The sequence below is a fragment of the Gallus gallus genome, chromosome 11, assembly GCF_016699485.2.
Source record: "Gallus gallus isolate bGalGal1 chromosome 11, bGalGal1.mat.broiler.GRCg7b, whole genome shotgun sequence".
NCBI lineage: Eukaryota > Metazoa > Chordata > Aves > Galliformes > Phasianidae > Gallus > Gallus gallus.
This window is the reverse complement of record NC_052542.1, coordinates 916,516-940,225: the sequence shown is the minus strand read 5'-3', so window position 1 is coordinate 940,225 and position 23,710 is coordinate 916,516. Positions and strand designations below refer to the sequence as shown.

Genomic DNA, 23,710 nt, shown 5'->3' with positions numbered 1-23,710 from the left:
CACCGCCCCGGCGCCACGGAGCTCCGACCCCGGCCGGGCAGCGCGCAGCTCAACGGGCGCACGAGCAGCTTCTGCGGGGGTACAACCGCTCCGCGGCCGTATCAGTGCGGTATCCCCCGCTCCAGGTAACAGCGAGACGCGGCGGCCCCACGCCGAGCTCAGGTTGGGCGTTAGGAGCGATTGCTTCTCCCGAGGAGCGGTCGGGCGGTGGCACAGCTGCACGGGGAGCGGCGTGTGACCGCCCCGGGGCGTCCCGGAGCCGTGGGGATGCGGCACTGAGGGCCGTGGGCACGGCGGGGTGAGGTTGGAGCTGGGGATCCGAGAGGCCTTTTCCAGCCTTAATGATTCCGCGATTCTAAACTGCTGCTTTCTGTTAAGAGGCGATAGCTGCAGGCGATGGACGCTCAGCGCGGCTCCCATAGGACAGCGCATGTGAAAGGCAGCACGCGAGGAGTCGCACAGCAGCTGAGGCTCGGTCAGACCTCGCAGCCCACCCGACCCCGACCCTGCCATGGGCTGGCTGCCCCCCCAGCTCAGGCCCGTCCGCGGCCTGGGGCACCCACAGCTGCTTCGGGCAAAGGCATGGAAATACTGTCAATTCACCGGAGAACAACAGAGCACATCGCATGCCATGCTTCTCTTACAAGTGTGGAAAAAGGAAAGGGATGCACTGCGCTTCGTAGACTTGAGAAGCTCAGATTGAGCTCAGCAAGGCACGCGAAGCCCTCAGAAACCTGGGTCAGACGGCTTAGCGAGGTGTGCAGGTAAAGGAACTGTGATTCTGCTCACGTGCCATCCGGGATGCGGGAAAGAGCAATTTATTCAATCCCTGCAGTAGTGAAACGCCGCCACCTGCAGGGGGACAGAGACACGACAGCCAACCACACATACTGTCAGCCAGCTCTGGTCGTACAAGGAACATTAGAGCAGAAACAGCACATCCAGCCAGGACTTCAGAGCCAGATACAAACTGGAGGGCACTATGGGGTGGACCAGGAACCTCAGAGCCAGAGGTGGGTATCGTCCCGTGTGAAGGAAACACAGCCAGCTTCTTCAGCTTTGAGGGTTAACAGGAGATGTCACGAAGATCAGCTGCAGGCTACCACAACTGTCAGCCTTGGGAATTATTTGAGGGTTTTGCATTGTTAAGATAAAACAGCTGAGATCTAACCTGTCCAGCAATGTTAAAAGCTGAGCTGGAAGCTTCTAAGAGCTGCTGAGAAGGAGGAAGTGAGCTGCTGTACCAGGCTTTGCTGGGAAAACTATCAAGCTTCTAGGTTCACAAACATTTCCCTACCAGGCAGACAAGGGGTACCCAAACCAAACATTGCCATCACATACTCAATATCCAACTCATTAAAGCTATTTAAACTGTTAAGAAAAATCTCATGTTTTTATTGTGTAATGTAGCATTGAAACATCTGAACAAATCGGTATCTGGGCTGTACAGGCTGCTGTTCTTTCAATTCTTTGGGTTATAGAGCATCTTGTCAGTACAGAAACAACAACCTTTTGCATTTTAAATTCTTTCCGAGGCATGCTGGTACAACACAAATTTCTCTTGTCAAATGCAGCTAACTAACTTCCAAACATCATGCACAAGGAACTCATCTAGTGACAATGTAAACTCAGCAGAAGGGCAGGTCACAGCTCTTGCTTGCTCGCGCTCTGCAGTGCTGCAGGTTTGTGTATGATATTTGGAATGTTCTGTGAGTGTGAATAATATCAGTAAGAGGAGAGGAGGAAAAAAAAGAACAGGTGCCTCGGGGTCGCCAGCTCAGCCAAAGTTGTGCAATGCTAGCCTGAACATGTCATTGGTGCAAACCCAGGCATCGTTGATGTTCTTTAATAGAAATATCTGGTGGAATCCCATGATAGGATCTTCATCAGCCTGTGGAAAGAAAGGAGAAGTGTTCAAAAATCTCTGGCTTGAGAAATGTATTCCAACACACAGTAAGAAAACTTAAAAAGCTAATGCTCATAGTGACACTGCATGCTGTAAGATAGCTAATACCTCGAGACACTCACACAACCAGAGGTCCCGTTCCAAGTTGCTCGCAAACACACACCCAGGGCCCACTGACAGAAATCCTGTGATGGTTTGTTAGAGATTTCTGGAATAATTACAGACATCTCATTCCAGCAACTTCACAGCACCAGTGGAAGCATGCCTGCCTCACCCTGTGGAGCCACAGACTTTCCCTGGGCCTTGCCCAAGGAACCAAGTATAAGATGACACGTTTTCAAATTAGGTTGTAACTACTGTAAGTTTGGATTGGACCTCAGAAGAGGTTTTCTCTAGAAGCCAACAGCAACAGTGCTGCCTGAACTCTCTCTGTAACGATCTAGGCTTTCAAAAGGTTTCCCAGAGCAGGTACGGCTGGCCAGCAACACAGTGCTTCCTGCTGCCATTTCCAGGACCAACTCTGAAATGGTAGCTGTGGCTGCAAGGAGGTGTTGAAAAGCACAAAGAATCTTTCCAGCAGTGCCTTACCTTCTGTCTTTGCCAATTCAGCACTGTGTTTACAGGAATTAGGGACTACAGAAGCAGGAATATCAATAGTACTGAATTGAATAGTAATGTAGGGAGGCTAGTTCTCCAATCTAATGCTTACCAGTCTCATCAGACATACAGTCTCAATACGAGGTGGAAATCACAACAGGATTTAATCTGAACCATGCATAGGGTCTAGTAACAAAACAATCCCCTTACACTGACCATACTGTATTCAGTATGGTCAGTATTTTTGGAGGATTTTAAGCTTTCAGAATGAAAAGGGGGAAAAAGCATAAAAGGAAAGTATTGAAAAGCAGCAGCCAGAGGAACACGTGAAACAAGCTGTCTAAATGCTGAATGTTTACTCTCAGTGGTCTAGCTGTCTAGCAAGAAAAGCAAATGAAAAGACTGAAGAAAGGGAACTGGTATCTATAAACATCTTTTTACAAATGTGAAATGTATGTAGATGAAAAACTGACTGAGGAACAAAGACAACTTTGAGGAGCAGCTTGCTAAGAACAGCAACCACATCACAGAGCAGGAAGTCTGCCACAGCACTCATAGAATCGAGTGAAGCACAGTAAGAAAATTCAAATCTAAAACCAACAGCAAGGATTTCATAGCAAAAACTAGCAAAAAAAAATGGTATGTGATATGCAGTGTCAGGAGGTATATCCATGTGGGATTATTTCCAAGGATATCCATGGAGGAAAACCAAAAAGGGTGCTACATTAGCTGTTGTCCCTCAGGAAAGTGATACTGAAATTGGTTTTCAGGTGGTCCTGCACACAGCCAGGAGTCAGGCTCCACATTTGAGTGTCTCTTCCAACTCAGGATATGCTGTGATTCTATGAGTAACTTCTTGGAAACAGCAGCTCAGAGCTCAACAGCTATCACGACAAAGTGTCAGCAGTTATTAGGATAGGAACAAAGACCAAAGCCCATAATTATGCAAACACAAACACACAGAGCACCCACATACAAATCCTGCATGCATTTCTTACATTAAAAAAAAAAAGGTAGAATAAGGAAAGGCAAGAGAAAGGTAAGAGATGATCCAGCTACCAAGCTTGCTACTGAAGAAAGTAAACTGAGAATGACTCTAGCTTGCAAAAAAATATGATTGAGTGGGCAAATGGGGAAGATAAACTACTATAAAAAAAATCACAAAGGACAAAGTGAGTGAGGATTGTGGTTTCCTACAGTCAGAGAATAAGGCAGCAGAAGATCAGTGAGTCCAAGCCAAAATAATGAAAGAAAAATCATCAAATCAAGGCAAGTGCTAATAAAGTCACAGTTCAACAGCATGATGAACTGAGCAGCTTTCTGTCATGCTGATATAAGCCTTCTTTCACACTGGGCAGAGGCTCCACAGTAATTAACACAATGCAAACACAGCAATTGTGCTGAATTAGACTGGCTGTCCATCTTGTTCATTAGCACGTATGACAGCAGTAACACCAATTATTTCAGGGGAATTACCATCATTATGTCTGCCCAGAAAGATGCTTGCATATCCATCCTGAGGAGGTGCCCTGTGTGCTGACGTCTGAGAGTGCAATGTCATTTCTAGCTTTTCTCAGGTACCAGACATAATGCTTAAATCCCAGTAAAGTCTTGCTACTGCTTGATACTCATTTTATACTGCACACACTGGAATCTTTAAAAAAAAGTGGAGTACTTTAAAGTTTGAAATACAGCCTTGTATTTGATAGCACCTTACTAATGTTGTCTTCTTTGACTAAGCCAGAATTGAGTTCAGGTTCATTTCAGCTCCCTTCTAATGGCTTAATTTAAACCACCAGGCAGAATCTTACCAACTTGACTAAGTATTAATTACAGCTATTAGTAAGCATTTTGCACACTCGCAGTTGCCCTCTGGTCTCCTCTGAAGTCACCAAGGCACCTACTAGGAGATGCTGACGTAGTTTTCACCAAATTTGAGCTTACTCATTACTGACATGAGCATACCTCTACAAAAACAGATCACTAACAGCCTGGTTTAGAGCCTCCACGTGTGGTAAGCACAGCTACACCCCAGCTGGTAGCGCTTTGGCTTCAGAGAAGTTCTTCCTTCCCTATGTAATTCAGGACTGGACATGTGAAAAAAGCTGAAGAGTTCTTCCCCAGACAGTTGCTCTTCTGCATGTTGCTAATTCCCACAATAAGGTCACAGACTGTTGTTTTCTTTATTCATTTAATGTTATGTCTTCATAGAACGGAGGAGCAATATTACCTAAGAACAAGGAAAATCTCCAACATCTAGATCAAATGAAATGATTTATAGTCTGTTCTCAAAATTCTGAATAGATGCTAATAACAAACAGCCAAGACCCACAGCCAAGATACTCGCGATGCTCCAGAAGGCACAGACTAATCCAAGCCCAATTTATGTGAGATCTGCATCACAGCTCAAATAACCTCACTGAAATGCTTTATCCTTACTTTCCTCTCCAAATTCGGCTGTGTCCAACTCAAAATTTGCATTCTAGATGTGAGCACACACTTTAAATACATGGGTTTTATTTTTCCTAGTTTATTATTTTATTCCCTATAGTTTCAACACTTGATTACATCCTTGAGCAAGTCAGAGAATCAGATTGGAAGGATCCTCTGATTTCCAGTCCAGTCTCAGACTTGCAGCAGGACTACCAGCAGCACTGCACCAGACACAGCTTTGTCCAGCAGAGTCCACCACGCATGAACATTTCACAGTGTGTCCAGGCAACATTTCTCAAGGTTCCAACCCTTCTGGTAAGTTGCCCTTGTGTCCAGTCTGAACCTCCCAAGCTGTGGTTTGCAACCACTATCCTTTGTTACATTGCCCGGCACCACCAAGAGCTTGCTTCAGGTCAGTGGAGATACACAACTTCCAGTCATTAGCAGAAGTACCACACTACCTTACATCTACACTGCAGGTACACGGGCCTCAGTCGCCTCCTCTCCAGGCTCAACCTCTCAAACACTGGTGATCTTGGCAGCTTTTTGACCTCCTCAAGCTCTTCCTACATCCCTGCTGGCCTTGAGGCTTGCAACTGTAGGAAGTCCTCACCTCACAGAACCCCGAGTCACATTACAGTATTCAATGCTACACTACCTTGTAATCCAAGCGTAGCTGCCAAAGAATATCTTCACTAGTCCAAAAAAAAAAAAAAACATTCTCTTGTCTGGAAAGAAAGAATTTTAGTCTCCTTTCATCAGCACCCCACAGAAAGTATTAACTGAAGTGTGTACTTGCAGCTATCTTTGTCTCAAAGGAGAAGCTAGTGACTAAAGAGAACAGTTTTTTTCAGATGTTAGGCCTCATTTAACAGGCTTTAAGCAATGCTTTTGCCAACATGCATTGCAAAACCATACAGTGATTTGGGTTACCAATTTCCTTTCCCTTTCAAGAAAAAAGTAACACTGCATAATAGTTAGTTATTCACATTAACTCCACAACACTTCAAAATTCACACTCAGATAGAGCTGCAGATCTTCCGCATTGCTCTGAGAATGTGCAAGCCACAGCCATGCTTCTCAGCCACCACGAGTTCAGCTGACAGAAGAGCCAGAAGAAAGCGCTCCTTACTCAACCAGAACAGTGAGGACTGCAGGGAGCAGAGGTAAGGCAGAGGTTACACGTTGTGGAGGGCTAGCCTGAAGACTTCATTGGTGCACACCCAGGCACCTTGAATATTTTTCAACAAAAACGTTTGTTGGAAGCCTAGAACCTGGTCATCATCTGCCTAAGCATGACAGGAGAAATATATTACTTGGTGAAGCACACTGCAAATACTGGGTAACATGCTGGAGAAACACAGAACTAGCATCACAACAAAAGAAACTCACTCCCAAAGGCTTAAACTGATGCTCAGTCCTAATAGCTAAAGCAAGCAAGCACGCATAATGAACAGCAATAAAAAGCTATGAGAACAGAACTGAAATAGGTGGAGGCACATTTATTACCCATCCACAGGTTTGAAAACATTACTGCCTATCTCAACATCAGTTAGAGAGGATCTTGAACATTTACTTGATAATAGGATTTTTGATAAAAGCCCCCACTGTGTTTTTTCTGCCAGGGAGTCTGACCCTCATGAGAGGCATCACTGACCCCACTCAGATGCGCTGTTACACTCTGATGTCTTCTCCAAGAAGCTGTTGTGTCCAATCCCCTTAAGTTCAGATTGCTCCAAAAGATACTCCATGTTTACAGGTCATATTGGTATGAGCACGCAAGGCTGCACACTGGAGCAGCACAGAGGCAGACCCACAGCCTGACTTTGACACAGGGCAGTTGTGGTTACAGCTGACCACAGTTAAATCCCACTCCAAAGGGAAAGGCCAAAAGATTTAAAGCACAATAATGCATGTTTTCTGAAGGCATAATGCTGTGGTAAAGGAAGTAGAGTTTGACAACAGTAGACTTTGGCCCCGGTTAATTCTTCAGAACCGTTCTTGCACAGCTAAGAGAGCCAAGGCTTTATAACAATTTGGTAGCAGTTCACTCCACAGTGTCTGAAGGAAGAATAAAGTTTTACTTTTCAGGCATTTTGAAGTTTTTCCCCCTGAAACAAGATGAAAATACACTGGCTTATGAAGAAATGCCAAGATGCACCCAGCTCCCTTAAGAGTGAGCCTCCACTGAACTTTTCAGATCAGCCATTCAACCAGATGTGGCCTCTGAAAACCCACTGAAGCATCATGCCAAGAATGACCACCCAGAAAAAGCATGCTTGCTGCAGGTACTTCAGCCTAGTTACTTTCCTCTGAGACCCTTCACTATATATAAAACAATGCAGGTTTTGCAAATAGAGAATTCAAAAGCACATGCATTAATTGTACCAAGCTTTCAAGAATTTGGTTGAGTTGTGTGAATAGGAAAACTGAACAGTAAGTAAGACATGTTTTTTTCCTTCAAATCCAGCTATTAATGGTTCTTAATGCCTTTTTCCTTAAGACAAAGACGATCAGAGCTGTGCAGAACAGCCACGCCATTGAGGTTACTTTTCAATAAAGGTAAGTGTGCAGCTCTGCGTTTTTGTGCTACAGCATATCCTGTTCAATACAAACTATAGATGGGTTGAGTTACTCACCAGCTCTAAGTTACTTACCGAACCCAGCTGTGCTCAATCACAACAGCATTAAGGTATACTAAAGTGATTGCTAGCATGCATGCACAAGCACAAGCAAAAGCATTTGCTAAGTACAACAAACAGCTTCACGTCCTGACAAGAGCGGTTACTATCTGCAACATGCTAGAGACTTGCTGAGTATTTCATTTGTCCATCTGTAATGAGTATCACACACTGGTCTTTTTGAACACTTCCTCAGTGAGGAACAGCATTTCTGAGCATTAAACTACACATTTTAAAACCAGCTCTGATTCATTTGGTGATTACACAGTAAACTTAAAAACATGACTGTGCATAACCAGAGGCAGCTGTGAGTGGCCCAAGACATTGACCTAAAGGAGTCTTGGTTACATCACTGAGTTTTGTGCACGCCCAGGCATCAGACAGATGAGATCAGCATGTCTGACCTCACATCTGCCCTGCAATGCAGTGCTTTCTGTGAGCACACATGGTTCTTTCCAGAACGGGCAAACAAGAGGAAGCAACAAGAAAGCTGGAATCCAACTTGCAGCTAGGAAGCAAGAGCAACTTTAAGCAGAGCCAAAGCCATCTGTGTTAGGCTTAGAAGTGGATGTCTAAAAAAATGTTTGCTAGGCAAATAGATTTAAGCTTTCAGTCCTAGGTTTGCTTAACAGTACATTCTGTTGAAGCCTGAAGGTTAACAGAAGTGCCATTCACAGTTAATAGGACAAGAAAGCCTAAATAGCTATTTTAAGAGAAAGAGGGCCCAAAGCAACTCTAAAGGGTGCATGGCTTTGGAGTCCTGACTTGACAGCTTGGCTAGACCAAACTCCAACAAATCTTGTTCTGATCATTATAACTATGGTGATTTCACACTTTTAAAATAAAACATTGCCCACTGAGCCCAAGTTCTTAAATACAGGATATTTTTGCAGATTTTAGGACAACTTCTTTCATTAAGTAGTATCATTAACTTGCATCGTAACATAACAGGACTGCAGACATTTCTTCAAAAGAAGATGAGATTGAGCAAGCTCATGCAGTTCAGTACTGCAACAGCAGTGTAACCATACTACAGCCTGAAAACTATTCTGGCTTTTCTTCACAAGAAATTCTTTCAGCAAGAAGTGTTTGAACTCAGAGGGAACATCCCCACTGCTTCTGCCTACCAAAGTTAACACCAGGATTATGGATTTGTACCCAAGAGAGCAAAAAAGTGTGGTCTTACTGAAGAGTTGTCAACTAACAAAGGATGTATACTACCACAGCTCAATGTAAACGTTATAGAATATTCTATTAGAGATGTTTTTGTTGTCCAGGAACAGCGTAGCGATGCTTCTGAGTGCAACTGACACTAAAATCTTACAGAATACGGAAAATACTGATGCTTCTTGAGCATTTATGATGCTTCAGTGCATAATGTAGTAGAACCACAGTATCTTGCTGGATATGAGCCAATGTCAAATTACAGGTGATTTTACCTAGTGCTAGCTATCTGAAGTACTTTCTTGATAAACTTGGACAGCAGAAGAATTACATTCCAGTGCAATCTTACCAGAATTCCTTCCCCATTGGAGAGAGTATTTTGTTTTCAGAAATTGGGTGATTTAGTATCCTGCAAAAACCCAAGATATAAGCATTTGTTACTGCTTAAAGGAAAGACTTTACCTTAAGCTGTCCCACTACCATACTGAGTATACAGCTGTCAGGTGTAGGTTGGTGGTCTTGTGCTGTGATGCTGTGTTGTATTTTTTGGAAAGGAAGGCTCTGTAATGAAAAGTGAAAAACAGTCATTGCACTGTTGAACTCACAAAACACAAATCCAACATTATGAAGTATTAGACCATTTTAGTAGTACTGTATACAGAGCTTTTGCAACTCACAACTCAGCTGGGTGGATCATAATAGTTACCTTGTGTCACGGTGCTTTAAAAGTAGGTATGTCACTACACTCTAATTGCATGGCCTCAAGAGCTTTACTTCACCAGAAAGCTGGAAGGTCACATGAGGAAAGCAGAAAGCTCTGCTCTGAATAATAATAAAAGAGCATATGATCTAACACACAGCATTTACCATACAACTCCAAATATGCTTCTTCCTTAAAGTGGCTATAAACAGGAACAGAGATTGACTAAGGACTTTCATTCAAGATCTGAATTTCTCATCTCCACCTTTCCTGTTTGATTTTCTTTTTTCCCCCCTCGATGTTAGCAACTGAAGAGGATCAGAACAGCAACTGGCAACTTCTTTGCCATGAGCCAGGCAGGACAGCGAAAGCACACACAATGAGAAGAAAAAAAAGCTGGAGTTAGAAGTGCAAGGAATATGCACTGAGAAACACCAGACAGTGAGGAGCAATCCCTTTTTTTCAGTTTAGACCACATTCACATGCTAACCACTGATGACTCCAAGTAGCAAACTTCTAAACAGTTAGGGTTTCTCAGAGTTCTGATGGAGCTCTAGGCAAGAACTCAACACACTGCACAGGAAAGCAGCATGCAGTCACTTGAACGAGTAGGATGTATTGACTTCACTCAATCTTTCTGATTTTTAAGAGGTTTAACACAGACCCAAACGTGCCCTTTGACAAGTTCTACATTACCCTCGAGTGGAAAGAGCTTGGAAGACTTCCTAGAAGGCAGAGACATCAGAAGAGAAGACAGGAGTGCTACTAGCAATAACATGAACTATAAACTTGGACCTACAAGTATAAGGTTTCAGGAAGCATAGCAGGAAACTAAATACTTGGCTAAGAGAGAACACAACTGTGGAAGGATCAGGACTGAGGGGGACAAAATAAGCGTACAGAGCAGCCTTCCAACTTCAGAGAGACTATTCAAGAACAGCTTTGAATAAAGCCTCCAGTATTTCCTCTTGGCTGAGTTAATAATGCCAAACTACCATGAACTGGAAAAATGAGTCTGCTGGTTTGCAGAATGTTTTCCAAGGTCACCATCCTGAATGTGTAATGTGCATGCCCAGCCTGCACAAGCATAGGCTGGGACATCACTCACCCATCCTTTGACAAATGAGAGTACTACAAAACTCAGTCTGGCCTCAGCACTACAGCTACATGTTAAGCAGGTACTGCAGCAGTCTTGTTGGGCACAATGGTGCCTGTTTAAAGACATCTGACTGACCCCGTCAGAGAAGAAAGACCCTAATGGCTGGGGAGCCAAACAAGCTATTCCTCCTGGAATACAGTGACTGGACTAAGTAGGGTCAGTCAGCATCACCAATATTTAAGATCAAGGGAAACCACCTCAAAAGGATGGTTGCATACAGATACCCACCTGTACCAAAGAGAAGCATTTCTTCACATGCAGAGTACAGTAAAAGTGGCTAACAAGTGAAAAGCCACAAGCAAAGATTTTAGAGTCCTCTGAGAAAGATTCTGGACCTTTCACTATCAGAACTGCAAAATTCTCCTTATAAATCATGAGAAATTCTGCAAGAATAAAGTTTTTTTTTTTTAGGTAGTTTAAACTCAGCCGTGGTTGCAGACTAAGCAGGAAGTATGAGAAGCAAGCTACCTGCTACACAGCATCCATCCCTGACTTTCTCTGATGGACCTCACAGTGCAGAGACTATTTCCCACGACACTTGCAAGCACTACTCTCACTTTATGAGATACCCAGCCTGAGAAGCCTACTACATGCAATAAGCTAAATCCGAGGCCTTACTGGCAGAGATTTTGGATAGGTTTGGTTAATGCAGGACATCCACACTGTAGCAGGATTCTTCAAGAGACAAGGGTGAGAAGAGATCTCACCCAACCCTAAAGCTGGTCTGCAAATACTCTATCATTAGAGCTACTCACTCCAGCTTCTTCTCCACTCCACGAAGCTCCTGGAACTACAGAATTACCTTGAATGCTCAAACCAAACAGGCACTCTGAGATGATTCTTTCATCCAGCACCAGTTAAGACAGAAGGCATGTGTGTCAGCTCCCACTCTTTAACAAGGGTGCAGGTGCATAAGTGCTTGCAAAGCAATGTCTTTGTGACCTTGCCCAATCGTATCAGTATCATCTGACAGAGCAGGCTGAAAGGTGCTGTAGTGTTGCTACACTCAGATCTTGCTGTTAAGAGAAAAATCTGCCTCTTCGTGCTTAAGGCTCGGTGCTGAAGAACACAGCATCACAAGAGTGCAAAAGAACTCCAGTGCCAAACTTTCAGCCACATGCCCAACAATGCTCAGGTGCTCCAAAAGCAGAGAGAGAGCAGGTGTACAAATTAGGCAAAAAGAGCCAACAAAACCCACATAGCTCAGTTCTGACAGCTACAGAGCAAGAGTCAGGTTAAGATGCTAAAGTCCCATAACAAGCCACAGTAGGGGAGGGCACAGAATAATCTTGCTGCATTTCTTCCTTCCTTTAAGCAGATGGATGTAATCAAAATACTTCCCTGGAGGAAAGAAATATGCCTCCATTCACCAAGCAAGACTGTGCAGCAAGCACATGAACGCACAGAGTCTAACTTGCACCATAAAAAGGTAAGACAAAAAGATGATACAACACTCTGGTGGGAAAGAGGCTGATCTGCACTGGACCAGATCCAAGGCAGCAGCCTGAGATGCTGGGGCCAGGCAAATTTTAGCTGGTCAGGTGTCTAAATGGCTGGTAGCCCAGCTGCCTAAGGAACACTGAGTAAACAAGCAACTCCAGAGCGTGATTATCTCCTCGTGCCCCACCTAGAAGTGAGCAGTTGCAAGCTGTACTATTTCCAAGGTGTGTGGCCTTCTCAAAAGCAATGCAAGTACCTAAAACTCAGGCCTAAGAGCAAACCTCAGCCTTTACATCACAAAAGATACCTTGGATGAAAGCACTGATCCCAAAACACAGGAGGGAGAGCTATGTAACAACACATGTGAACCAACAACAAAGATTTTCTTCTCAAAGTGCAAGACAGAAAGCCTGAAACTGTCACACTGTTTGACATACTGTGCCCTGAGCAGAATATCATTGGAGCTGTCAAGCACAAGTTCCACATGTCTTGCAAGAGAAAAAGTTTCAGGTCCCACGACAGCTTATAAGCACACCCATTTTTATAGAAGAGGCATATCTCAAAAAGATAAAACTTCCCCAAGTTTAACTAAAAAAACATGGATGGAGAGTCTGTACACATTACAAAATGCTTTCCTATGACTTGATGCAAGAAGAAACATTGGCTTCACAGCACTGAAACATAACTGTAACTACTCATACCAGAAAAACCAAGGTATGCTGCACTCAGGGTGACCCAGGTTCCTCACAATAGAACTTAAACCACATTTTTAAGAGGCAGCTAATTTACAGTTTACAGCATTATTTCCCAAAACATTCAGGATTGATTAAAGACTTACAGAGAGTTTTTCAACGATAGCTGCTTTGCCCTGGAACTGCTGTCCTTCCCACGTAAGGCATGATGCATCAATCTGAGGGAAAAGGGAAAACAAAAATCATTAGCCTGCTGAGGTTCACAAATCTTATTAAGAGGTTTTGCTTACTTGGCATGTATCCTTAGAATCCAACTATTTGGAAACTACCTCAAAGGGAGATGGAAAGAAACCACAAAGAGCAATTGAAATAGTTTAGAACCATCAGCTGGAAATCAAGTAGATTAAGTTTCACTATCATGATTCTACCAGCAAAAAAGTTCCTGGCTCTGGATCTAGGTTAGCTTTCATGAGAAAGTCTAAAAGTATGGGCACAAGTCAAGCATGCATAGAGAATAAGTGAAACCTGATAAAATGTCTTGTACCATCACACTTTTTTCAACTAAGGTATCAACCTGCATTTCCTATTCACACCCAGAAAAGTGGAATGTGCCTCTAAAGGCTTTCTAACAGATTGCCAGCCCTGTGTGGCAAAAAATGATTGAGATGCTTCAGCCTAAAGGCTCTTCCCATGTACAAGAGAGAAAGCGTGCAGAGCACGCTATATCAGGTGCAACAGCAAAAGGCAAGGAACTTCATTATTCATGGAACTCCACCAAACACTACATCAGTGAGCTGCATAACACAGTCTGCTCCTGCATAGGTACCTCCACTGAATGCTGATGAAAGGCAAAAAGGCCCTAAGGGCAGAAAAAAAAGCACGAGTTCATTCTATGGATGGCCATATTTCCAGAATTAATTAGTCTATACTTATTACCAGTCTTCTGAGGATTTGAAGCATTCTAGTAATGGCATGACAGGAACTGCTAAGTGCTTTCATATTTAGAGCTGTGATTAAACATTGGCTACTTGTTTTCCCCTGCTTTATGGGCCCTCTATTCACAGTTCCTTCGTCAAAACAAGGCAACAGCTAGCAAACACATAAGAATCCAAAGAGCAAATGCTATCAGTGTTGGTAGAGACTGCTGAGGGGTAGGGAGGGGCATCAGACGGTGTTCCTACAACTTAAATCCTCCAGAACTTGGTGGATCTTCATATGACTCATCCAGCAAGGGTCAGAAAAACAGGACATGCTGCTGGAAGACTTGTCAGACTTGAGAGCCTTGCTGGAACAGCTCAGCCACCCAGCAGCATTCCTCACCACCAGTAATCACACAGAGCACTCTGCATCTTCTGGAGGCAAAAACTGTAAGTTCAGCAAGTGCAGTTGCACTGACTAACATTCCGAGTCAGGATAAAACCCACTATCCCACCCTAACCATCCCTACACATCAAAATATGGAAGCATAGGCACGCGATGGGACAGGGCATCTTTTCTAGATACTTACATATATTGCTCCTAACTGAGTCCTGTCTGCATCAAAAAGCTGGTAGTAATGTTGTACAAAGCTGGACCCAATCTGCTCCCAGATAGGCTTGTCTCCCATTCTGAATCCTCACCACAGCCGGTGACTGTAAAATAAAACAAGGAATTATCAGAAAGAGCAATTCTATAAACAAGAGTAACACGTGGCTGAAGCACCAGTGGACACAGACTGCCTCAGCTGGCCCACATTATTCTTTAGGGAAATGACAAACATCACCTCTGCATCCCAGACTTCAGTGAAATAAGCCCTGGACGCTGAATGGTTTTATTTTGTATGAGAGCAATCAGTGATTTCTAGTGCTATTTCAGTGGAAGGTCAACTCATGGAAGCAGAGAACAAGAATCAAAGTGAGTAAATGTTACTGCCTCGCATTCACAGACCTCAAAAATGTCAGCCCCTGAACAGTGTGTTCTACCACACGCAGGTCCCTCGAAAAGAGCATCCTATTCGTGGTACACAAACACAGCTCATTCACTTCCACTAGCTGCCTGCATAGCACAGCCTAGCTTTAGGACCCGCTCTCCTCTAGTATCCCATCGCTAAGGCTGAGGTACACTCAGTGTTTCTAATTGAACCTGGAGTCATTTCAAGATGTGGTGGAAAAATTAAGATTTCCCCTAATTAAAAGAACATTCCTTTCAACTAAAACAGTCTGTGTTTCCAGCTCTCCACATCTGACCTACATGGGGTGTGCTGCTCCTACAGGCTCCAGTAAGAAAAGGCCATCTCTCCATAGTGCTGCATGATTCTCAGACTGATTCTTAGAATCATGGCAGTTAGCAAGCTAATTAGAAGTCCAGGTCTCCCAAGGAAGGGTAACCAGCTCTGTTAGCATTGGTGTTCTTGGTTTTTTTTTTTCCCTGAAACAGTACATGAAACTCATCTGTCCCATTTCTGAAATAACCTTAATTCATCAGCAACCACCCAGTCAATGTGGTCAGCACTGAACTCAGGAACCCTTTACCATGAAGTGGACAACCTCAGCTTGTACTGAAGGATTTTGTACTGAAGGAAAACCTTCCTAAAGTTACTTCCTTGCTTTCCAACAGCCTTCATCCCACACCTCAGAAGATTTATCAGCAGCTCCCCAGCTATACAATTCCAGACCGTGCCTGAGCAGCACAAGCAGGATTTGCCAATGAATCTCCCCAGATGTAGCAAAGGTCTCCCACACAGCACTGCTGGGGAGCTGCCTCAGTCCTGAATTCGCACAAGCACACTGGGTTTTAGGAATGCACCAATAATCTCATGGGAACAAATCTGCATGAGCTCATTGTGCAAGGCGTTCAGTTTTCCCTACAAGCAATAATCAACCAAAAATGCAATATAGGATTCTCCTCTTTCACTTTGTGAAACTATCCTGTTTGTCAGGATAGACCTTACAGACACACACACACCTTCCAGAAGAAACTTCAAGATCCAGAATGAATGTCAAGTCTGCTATGGGCTCAAGCATTCTGCCTTTGTGTCATTATCCTGTCCAGCCCTGTTGAATTCTAAACGTAGCACAGGCTACAGTTTCTGTCTCTCACAATCAAAAAAAAAAAAGCCTTCTTGGCACCCTGTGCCCTCTAATACCATCCCTTCTATGCTGGCTCACACTAAGCAAACTCCATGGGATTGGTATTGACTTGCTGAGCCCTGGCTGCACAGTCCTGTTGTTGTTTCACAGGTGGGAAAGACACATCCACACCCAATGGATGAGGAACACCACCCAAAACAGCAGAGATCTCCTTAGCTACCAGCATCAGAGACAGATGGGCCTTGTGTTGCCCTCCCAGCATTTGGGACATTGGCCATAAGTCTCCCAGCGTACTGCCAAAGATGAGGTCTACCTCAAACCTCTCTGTACCATCCCAAAAGTCCTGGGGAAAGCAGCTATCCACTCCAGCTTCAGCAAGTCTTCCTCAGGATTTATCCTTCCATTGTAATCTTCTCTGTGCACACTGCAGCCCAACTGAGTGACACAGAGCACGTCCCTCAAGAACACCTCTGTACTTCTGCTCCCATTTCCTCACCTTTCAATGCTTCCTACAAGCAGAAGATGAACCCTGGCAGGGGAGAACAGCTCACAAGCCTTCCAAAACATGCCCTTACTGGAGAAAGAAGAGCCTGGACCACATACAAGCGTGCCAGCCTCCCTCTCAGCTTCTGCAGAAGCTTGCTGATGCCCTCAGTGCACTTCTCCCTGTACTTCCTGCTGGTGAGAGAGGACGCCCATGCCTTGTTTGGAAAACCAGAAGTATTAGTGTTTGTTTTTTTAAAGCCTGCTGTTTGCATTCCAGACCTGAGGGTACCTACAGATGATAGTCTGGGATGGCAGGCTGGTGGTTACCGTGCAGCAAACAGCCCAAGTGAAAAATCACTTCTGTTTAGTTTCTGTGGCCCATCATCGCTTCAGCTCCGCCCCATGAACACAGATAAGCATCAGACATCCTTCCTAAACACTCAAGTGCAAATCTCATTAAACAGTATCTAACTAGTAATTGGCAGCCACCAGCTTATTCTTCCGCATGTAAAAGAAGTCGGCCCTAAGTGAAATCTGTTTAACCCACTACGTGTATTCCCCCTTAAGAGCTCACTGCACCATCACACAAAGCCAAGCTGCAGCTGTACACCAGCCCTGCAGCTCCTCGAGCCCCAGCCATTCGCAGCTCCTCGAGGCACTCAGCCTCACACAAGCACCAGACACCTTCTGTTCAAGCATGAAACTGAGAAAGCCTTTAAGACAGTCAGAAATTAAGGGATTGGGGATTTAAATTTAGAAAGTGGTATCATGGTTTTTAAAATTAGCATGCAAGCTTGCTACCTCCTCCTTCAAAATGTATTTGTATTCTGTTACGTAAAATACAATATAAATCTGTATCAATCCAACAGTGTTGATTTTGTTAGAGAAGTAAGAGCTGAACTCAAAAATCTGCTGAAATTAATGACTCCTGGTTAATTTTGACTTTTTTTTCCCCTGTGCTACTCATATACGGTTCTGTTTAATACACTCTTCCCCAAAAGACTTGTCTTCCTTTTCTGATGCGTCACCCTTTCCTCCATGGTGTCTCATGTTTCCTGCTGTGAAGTTTAGAGCACAGGTTCTTTCCAGAAGCGCAGCAGCAAGGCTGAGCTATCAGTGTGCCTCAGTGGAGTCTAACACTTGGACTCACAGCACTTGTTACATTGCTCAGAATCTGCTCAGATTAGAGAGCTCATCCCCAGCTCAGACATCAGCCAGCAGTCAGCGTTTAAGCAGAAGCCCAATGCAGCCCTCAGAGGTTACAGCTGCCAGCAACTGTCCCTCTGACAGGTACACTGTGACAGCACAACGCTCTGCCACTGCTCTGCAGGGGACCTCTTGGTGACACCCACCCAAGTTTTCCTTCCCCACCACACACTGACATCTCCTAATGTAAACTCCTGCCCTCTATGTGCCTCCCACACTTCATACACCTCTCGACCAACACAGCAGTGGCTAAATCCCCACCACCCTCATCCCACTCACCCTCCTGCAGCTCAACACTGCCACATCCCTGACCCCAAAGCAAAAGGTCCTGCAGCACAGATGGAATTCGTACCTACACCCTGCAAGACTTCCCAGTTCACCATGGCAGCCTTTCTTCAATGCAAACAAAGCCACCCCAAACAAAACTCCTGCACGGCCCCACCCACTGCAGCATCACTGCCTTGTGCTTCTACTGCTGCTCAATCTTGCCAAATAAACCAAGGCAGCCCAATAACCCAAAGCCTCCCCCCATCCAGTGATGTCCTGTGCCACCAGCCATACAGGTCCACCAGAGAGATGACTGCCTGAATAGACCTTGACCCAACTGCTTTGGCACACAGCAGATGGCACTGATGCCAAATGAAGCTGCGTTATTCAGATGGTAGTAGCACCAAGGGGGAAGGAAAGAAGGTAAAGTCTGAGACAGAGGGGGGCAGGAAGAGATGGGACTTCATATGGGCCCTGAACAACCTGCATTGACGCTGAAGTTACAATGGCTTCGGGCAGAAGATTTTCTGTTCACAACACAGAAACATAGGATCTTTTAACAGCTTCAGTATTGATACCTACACTCATCCCTCCTGCTGTGTTGCCCTGACCCAGGGTATGAGGGGCTGGGACGAATACAGGGTCTGGTTGAAAACTCTTCCTATTGCTTCCTTCAACAAATGAGAAATCATGAGAACAACCTGGAGGTGATTCTGTCAGCACGTTGTAATGCTACTCAGAGATGTAAGTGAAGGAAAAGCCACTTTTTTATTTTGCCATTTGCTGACAGATGAAAACAAATTGCTTTCCCTGAAGCTGATGAGTGTTGGCAACCTTGGGAGGAGGTGGGCCGTCACCACATCTCTGCAGGACAGAGAATAGGCCACAAAGAATTGTTCCAGCCAGCAGCTGTGCTTACTGCATTATCAGACCTGGACACACGCAAGCTGACTGCTATCAGGTAACAAATTTAAGTCTTTCCAAGTTCAAGAAGGGCATGCCAGCACTTCTCTAAGAACCCCACTCTTTCTGACAATGTCAGCACAAACTAGTACTTAGGTATGAGCAGCAGTGAGTAAAGTAGCATTCTTTAGCTATGTGCATTACATATTGGACTCCCTTTGCAAGGAATGCCCCATGAAAGAAGCCACAGGGAATCACACAACAACCACAAGCAAATAAGCTCAGTACAGGCTTTCTGACCTGCAGAAATGAAGAAAAAAAAAAAGAGAAAAGCCTAAAAGAATACCCTACCACACTGACAGAAAGGAAAAAATCCCCATCTATTCTGCAGTTTCCAAGTATGACTATACTACTTCCATGAGAAATCTGAGCACAAACAAACCACACCCCCTGAATATTAAAGCTGGCCCTGCACACCGCTGCACCGAAGTTAAGCTCTCTTAAGATCGCCGAGGCTTAAAAACACACCGAGCTGGCAGGCTACTCCCTGGAAGACAGAAGATCCACGGAACAAGAGCAGCAATGCTCCCTTCAAACCAGTGCCATGGGCCCAGGGCTACCTGGGGATCCACACACAGCCTGGACCATCCATTGCTGCACCCTCTGCTACTGATTAACAGAGAGAGAGACAATGAAGAACTCCCATATGTGTCAGCTCCTGTTGCACACACGCATTTTGTTCACTCTGAATGAGAAGTAGTGAGCAGTCTTTAGAGTGCCACAAATAAAAATGTAAAGCAGTAAATAGTTTTTCAACTATTTTTTACTTCATCCTCTTCCCCATTGCTACTAAAACACCACAGCAGGAGTTCCTCCTGCATGCGCGAAGAACACAGTGGAACCACAATCAGAGGATTAGTTACTCTTCCCTTTCACAGATCACCCAGTGCCTACACCGAGAACCACTCGATAGCAGATCAGCTGCCTTTAGCAAAGGGTATGCTATCAAGAGAAGAAACAAAGCAAATGATGGTAGCATCCCTAAATAATTCACGTGGGAAGGAACCTCAGGAGCTCCAATCCCCATTTCCACGCAGGGTCAGCCAGGGCATCAGACCAGATCAGACCAGGATGCCCAGGCCTTTACCCACTTTGATCCCAAGGGCCTCTGACAACAGAGATAACACAACCACCACAGGCAAGCTGCTTCAATGCTCCACTGTCCTCAAAGAGAAAAAGCCCCCCTCCCACATCTAAGCAGAATCCCTTAGAGTTTTGTAGGCCTCTCACCTCCTCCAGTCGCCCCCACCTCTGTGGAAAGCCATCCTGGAGGTAGTGGAAGGCCAGGGCTGAGCCCTGCTCAGGCTCCTCCAGAGAAAGCAAGCTCAGGGCAGAGATAGAATGCACCTCAACGTGAGGGTAAGAACGCAAGAAATTATTCTAAACATGCTTTCGGGCCTGGAAATAATTAAGTCTGGGTATGTGCACAGCTGGAAAATGGAAAGTGAGAAAGGCGTGACAAGGAACAGACAGTTTCCTCCTGAAAAATACAGAAAATAATTGATTTTTCCCAGTTTTGTTTTTTTTTCCTCTCCTGCAACTTCATTAAAACAAGTTAATGCAGGAATTATGCCAACCTGAAGTGTATTTTGGTGGTTCCAGATGTTAGCAAGTACAGGGACACTAGTAAATAAATGGACGGGGGAGGTAGTTCTGCAAAAGCTTTCCCTGTGCACAGTTTGATGCTCATCCTGTCTGCAATCTGACAACCCACGAGTCACAGAAGCACCCTAGATGATTATCAAATAGATGGGCATATATTATTATTTCATACATAACTGGGTAAGACAACAACGTTTTGCTGTTAAGCGACAACGCTACACATGTGGGCTGTTTATTTCATGGTACCCTCAATGAAACCCAAAAAACAGAATACAAATGCACAAGGCTGAATCCTTGCTGTGTTCCCCAGGAGGAGCTCCAGAATGGTCACCTTCAGAAAGGCAGGGTACATGGGGCAGAACGACACAGCTGCTGCCTCACCTTCTAGGCAGAGCAACACAACGTTTCATCTCCAAGAAATAGCAGACTGTCAGATGCTTCCATCTGTCCATCCCTGTGACTATTACGACAGCTGTTTCAGGTCAAGAGAAAACCAAAAGCTATTTTTTAAGCTACAGAAGAAAAATATTACATTACAATTACTCAAAATTTAATCAGGTTTATTCATGGACTGAAAGACCCAAATTAATACTCAGTTTTATCCCTGCAAGATCTTCTACCAATGACTGCCATCTGATCCCTTTGTTCACAATTCAGACTGGCCCATCCAAGAACAATTCCAGTTGCACGTGTGTCCAAGAAGCCATGTAAATAACAGCCCTGAAGGAGGCAGCACAAAGCACCCCTCAAAACACAGTCCTGTGGACTTACTGAGGTGCTAAATGCAAGAGGACTGAGATAACAGCTGCATTATATTACCCCGCTGTAGGTTTAGTCATAGCATTCCCTTATTACTTCCATTAAAACATGGAAGATTTTCTGCAGCACACTTTATGATCAACAACCTTTGCAGGCACGTAAGCATGGCTTGTTAAACCTCATCTCTGCACCAACAGTCTCGGATCTTTGTTAAGCTCCAGATTTGCAACATATGCCTGGAAAAAGAAGGAAAAAAACACAACACCCACACTAGCAGAACTCTTCCTATGGCACCTACCTACCTCATGCTTCCACAACCATGCATTTTCTCTCTTCATTTGCTTTCTGCAAGTACACAGTATCATAGAACCATAGAATGGCTTGGGTTGGAAGGAACGTCAAGGATCATCAAGCTCCAACCCCCCTGCTGCATGCAAGGCCACCAACCCCCATATCTAATGCTACACCAGGCTGCCAGGGCCCCATCTAACCTGGCCCTGAGCATCTCTAAGTATGGACGGGCATCTGCAGCTTCTCTGGGCAGCTGTTCCAGCACCTCACCACTCTCTCTGTAAAGAACTTCCCCCGATATCCACTCTGAACCTTCCCTCCTTGAGCTTCAAACCATTTCCCCCTATTCTATCACTATCTACCTAACTAAAAGTTGGTTCTCCTGCTTTTTATAATCCCCTTTTCAATACTGAAAGGCTGCAACGAGGTCTCCTCGCAGTCTCTACTTCCAGAGAACAGGGTACACAAAGATGCATTTGTACACAAATATAGATATTAAAGCCACCTGTGACACCCCAACACTTGGAAATTTAAAAGCTACCGGAAGAAATCATCTCTTAGTTATGAGCTGTTGGTATGGGCTACAATCCTTACACAGAACACAGCACACACCACTGCTAACGACATGATCCTACTATCAGCAGCAGGCGCAACAGAAACCCCAGCAGAGAGAACAGCAGAAAGTTGCTGAAATTTTCAGAACAGAAGGAAAAATGGATGGTAAAGCAAATATATTTCAAGCTACTAACTGAACAAGCTGCAGTCTTTCAGGGAGGCATGTGAAACAAGCAGAAACTAGGGTGGAAAAGAGCTGAACAGCCCCAGAGCGGGCCACAATATCACTGTATTTTCATAGAATGGCTTAGGTTGGAAAGGACCTTAAAGATTATCTAGTTTTAATCTCCTGCCGTGGAGAGGGGCTGCCCAGCGCCCATCCATGTCCCGGGGCACCTCCACGGCTTTGGGCAGCACTGCCAGCGCCTCACCGCCCTCTGAGGGAAGGATTTCTTCCTCACACCTAACCTAAATTTTAAATGAGACGATGCGGTTCATTGCTGACACTGTAACTGTACTTCTGATCTGCCAGCGCCTCTTCTCTCCCCATCGCTGTTACGGCCTGAAGTCACCCCCAGGAGAAAGGGCCGCCTGACCGCAGCAGCCAGGCCGGCGTGTGCCGCTGGACAGGCGGCTGGCGAGGCGACCGGCCCGAAGCCCCCAGCTCCGCGGCCAGCACCCACCTGTCCTTTGTTCCGCTACCGCAACGCACACACCGCAAACGCAGCCCTAAAGCCCCGGGCAGGAACTTCAGCCCGAATCCGGACAACTTGGGACTGGAAGCCTCCAGTTATCTCATTTCAGCACAGCCCGGCGCCGCGCGAGGCCGGCGGTCACCGCAGAGGGAAGCGCAGCCCCGCATCCCCCTCACAAACCGCCTCCCTACACCCAAACGGCGGCGCCGCCCCTCCGCCCGCGGGGCCTCGCCCAGCCCGCCGCCCCGCTCCCCCAGTCCCGGCCGCCGCCCCCCGCCTCAAAGACGGGGAAGGTCAGGGCCGGGCCCGGCCCAGCGCCTACCGGCAACGCCCCGCAGCGCGGAGTCGCCGAGCGGGGCCGTACGCCGACAGCCGGGCCCCACCGAGCCGCCCCGCCCCCCGCACTCACCCCGCAGCTCCCACTATGGCGGCGGCCCCGTGCGCGGCGCGAACCCCCTCAGCCTTTCTCGCCCGCGTTCCCCGCCCCGCCCCACACCTCCCGGCCCCGCCTCGCCCCGATGCACGCGGGGAAAACGAGTCCGGCTGGCGGCGGCGCCGCGCGCTGAGAGGGGCGTGGAGGACTACAAATCCCGACGTGCCCCGCGGCACTGCCCGCGGTGGCTCATTTGAATGAGGGAAAGGAGAGCGCGCAGCGCTGCGCTGCGCTGCTCCCGCGGGCCGTGCCCCGGAGCACTGTGGGATTGCGGCGGTGCGCTGAGGGGCTCCTTCCCCTCCCCCGCTCCGAAGGCAGTTCCTCGCCGTCCCTTGGCCGGGCCTGTAACCAGTTCGGGACGAACAGTGCGGGTTTGGCCTGTGGCTGCTTAGGGCTCGTAATCCTGACAGGATTTCCCCACAGAGGGGTCCCGGGGACGTTCCCTATGTGAGGGAGCAGCAGCACGTCCCAAAGTTCACCTCGGCGCTCCTGAGAGGAGCTGTGGAGTGAAATGTGTGGATAGGAAACCCAATACACTTCTCAGATCCCCTCTAGGGAAATCAGTTTGGGTAGAAGTTGAGGCGTGGCAGAAAAATAGATGCTTCCACATGTA

General features: G+C 45.9%; 1 protein-coding gene and 1 long non-coding RNA gene across 7 annotated transcripts; one reads left to right on the top strand and one right to left on the bottom strand.

Moving 5' to 3' along the window:
- The first annotated feature begins 9 nt into the window (after positions 1 to 9).
- On the top strand, positions 10 to 1,743 carry LOC107052158. Its single transcript, XR_001464412.4, has 2 exons — positions 10 to 125; positions 379 to 1,743. It is a non-coding gene; the product is annotated as an uncharacterized LOC107052158 (long non-coding RNA).
- On the bottom strand, positions 1,366 to 23,137 carry NUTF2 (nuclear transport factor 2). 6 transcript variants are annotated; one of them, XM_046899406.1, is made up of 6 exons: positions 22,653 to 23,123; positions 20,746 to 20,836; positions 14,280 to 14,403; positions 12,919 to 12,990; positions 9,244 to 9,342; positions 1,366 to 1,891 (listed from the first exon to the last, which is right to left on the bottom strand). In XM_046899406.1, the coding sequence occupies exons 3-6, from the start codon at positions 14,376 to 14,378 to the stop codon at positions 1,778 to 1,780; spliced, it is 384 nt and encodes a 127-aa protein (XP_046755362.1). In that variant the 5' UTR covers positions 14,379 to 14,403; positions 20,746 to 20,836; positions 22,653 to 23,123; the 3' UTR covers positions 1,366 to 1,777.
- Positions 23,138 to 23,710: the final 573 nt, after the last annotated feature.

Bases quoted from the DNA above. Each gene is read 5' to 3' on its own strand.
- NUTF2 (NM_001305547.2), bottom strand. From the start codon at position 14,378: ATGGGAGACAAGCCTATCTGGGAGCAGATTGGGTCCAGCTTTGTACAA. The intron at 12,991-14,279 runs GTAAGTATCTAG...CTTTTCCCTCAG, and splicing joins CTCAGTTAGGAGCAATATAT to ATTGATGCATCATGCCTTAC. The intron at 1,892-9,243 runs GTAAAGTCTTTC...TTCTTTCCACAG, and splicing joins TGGTAGTGGGACAGCTTAAG to GCTGATGAAGATCCTATCAT.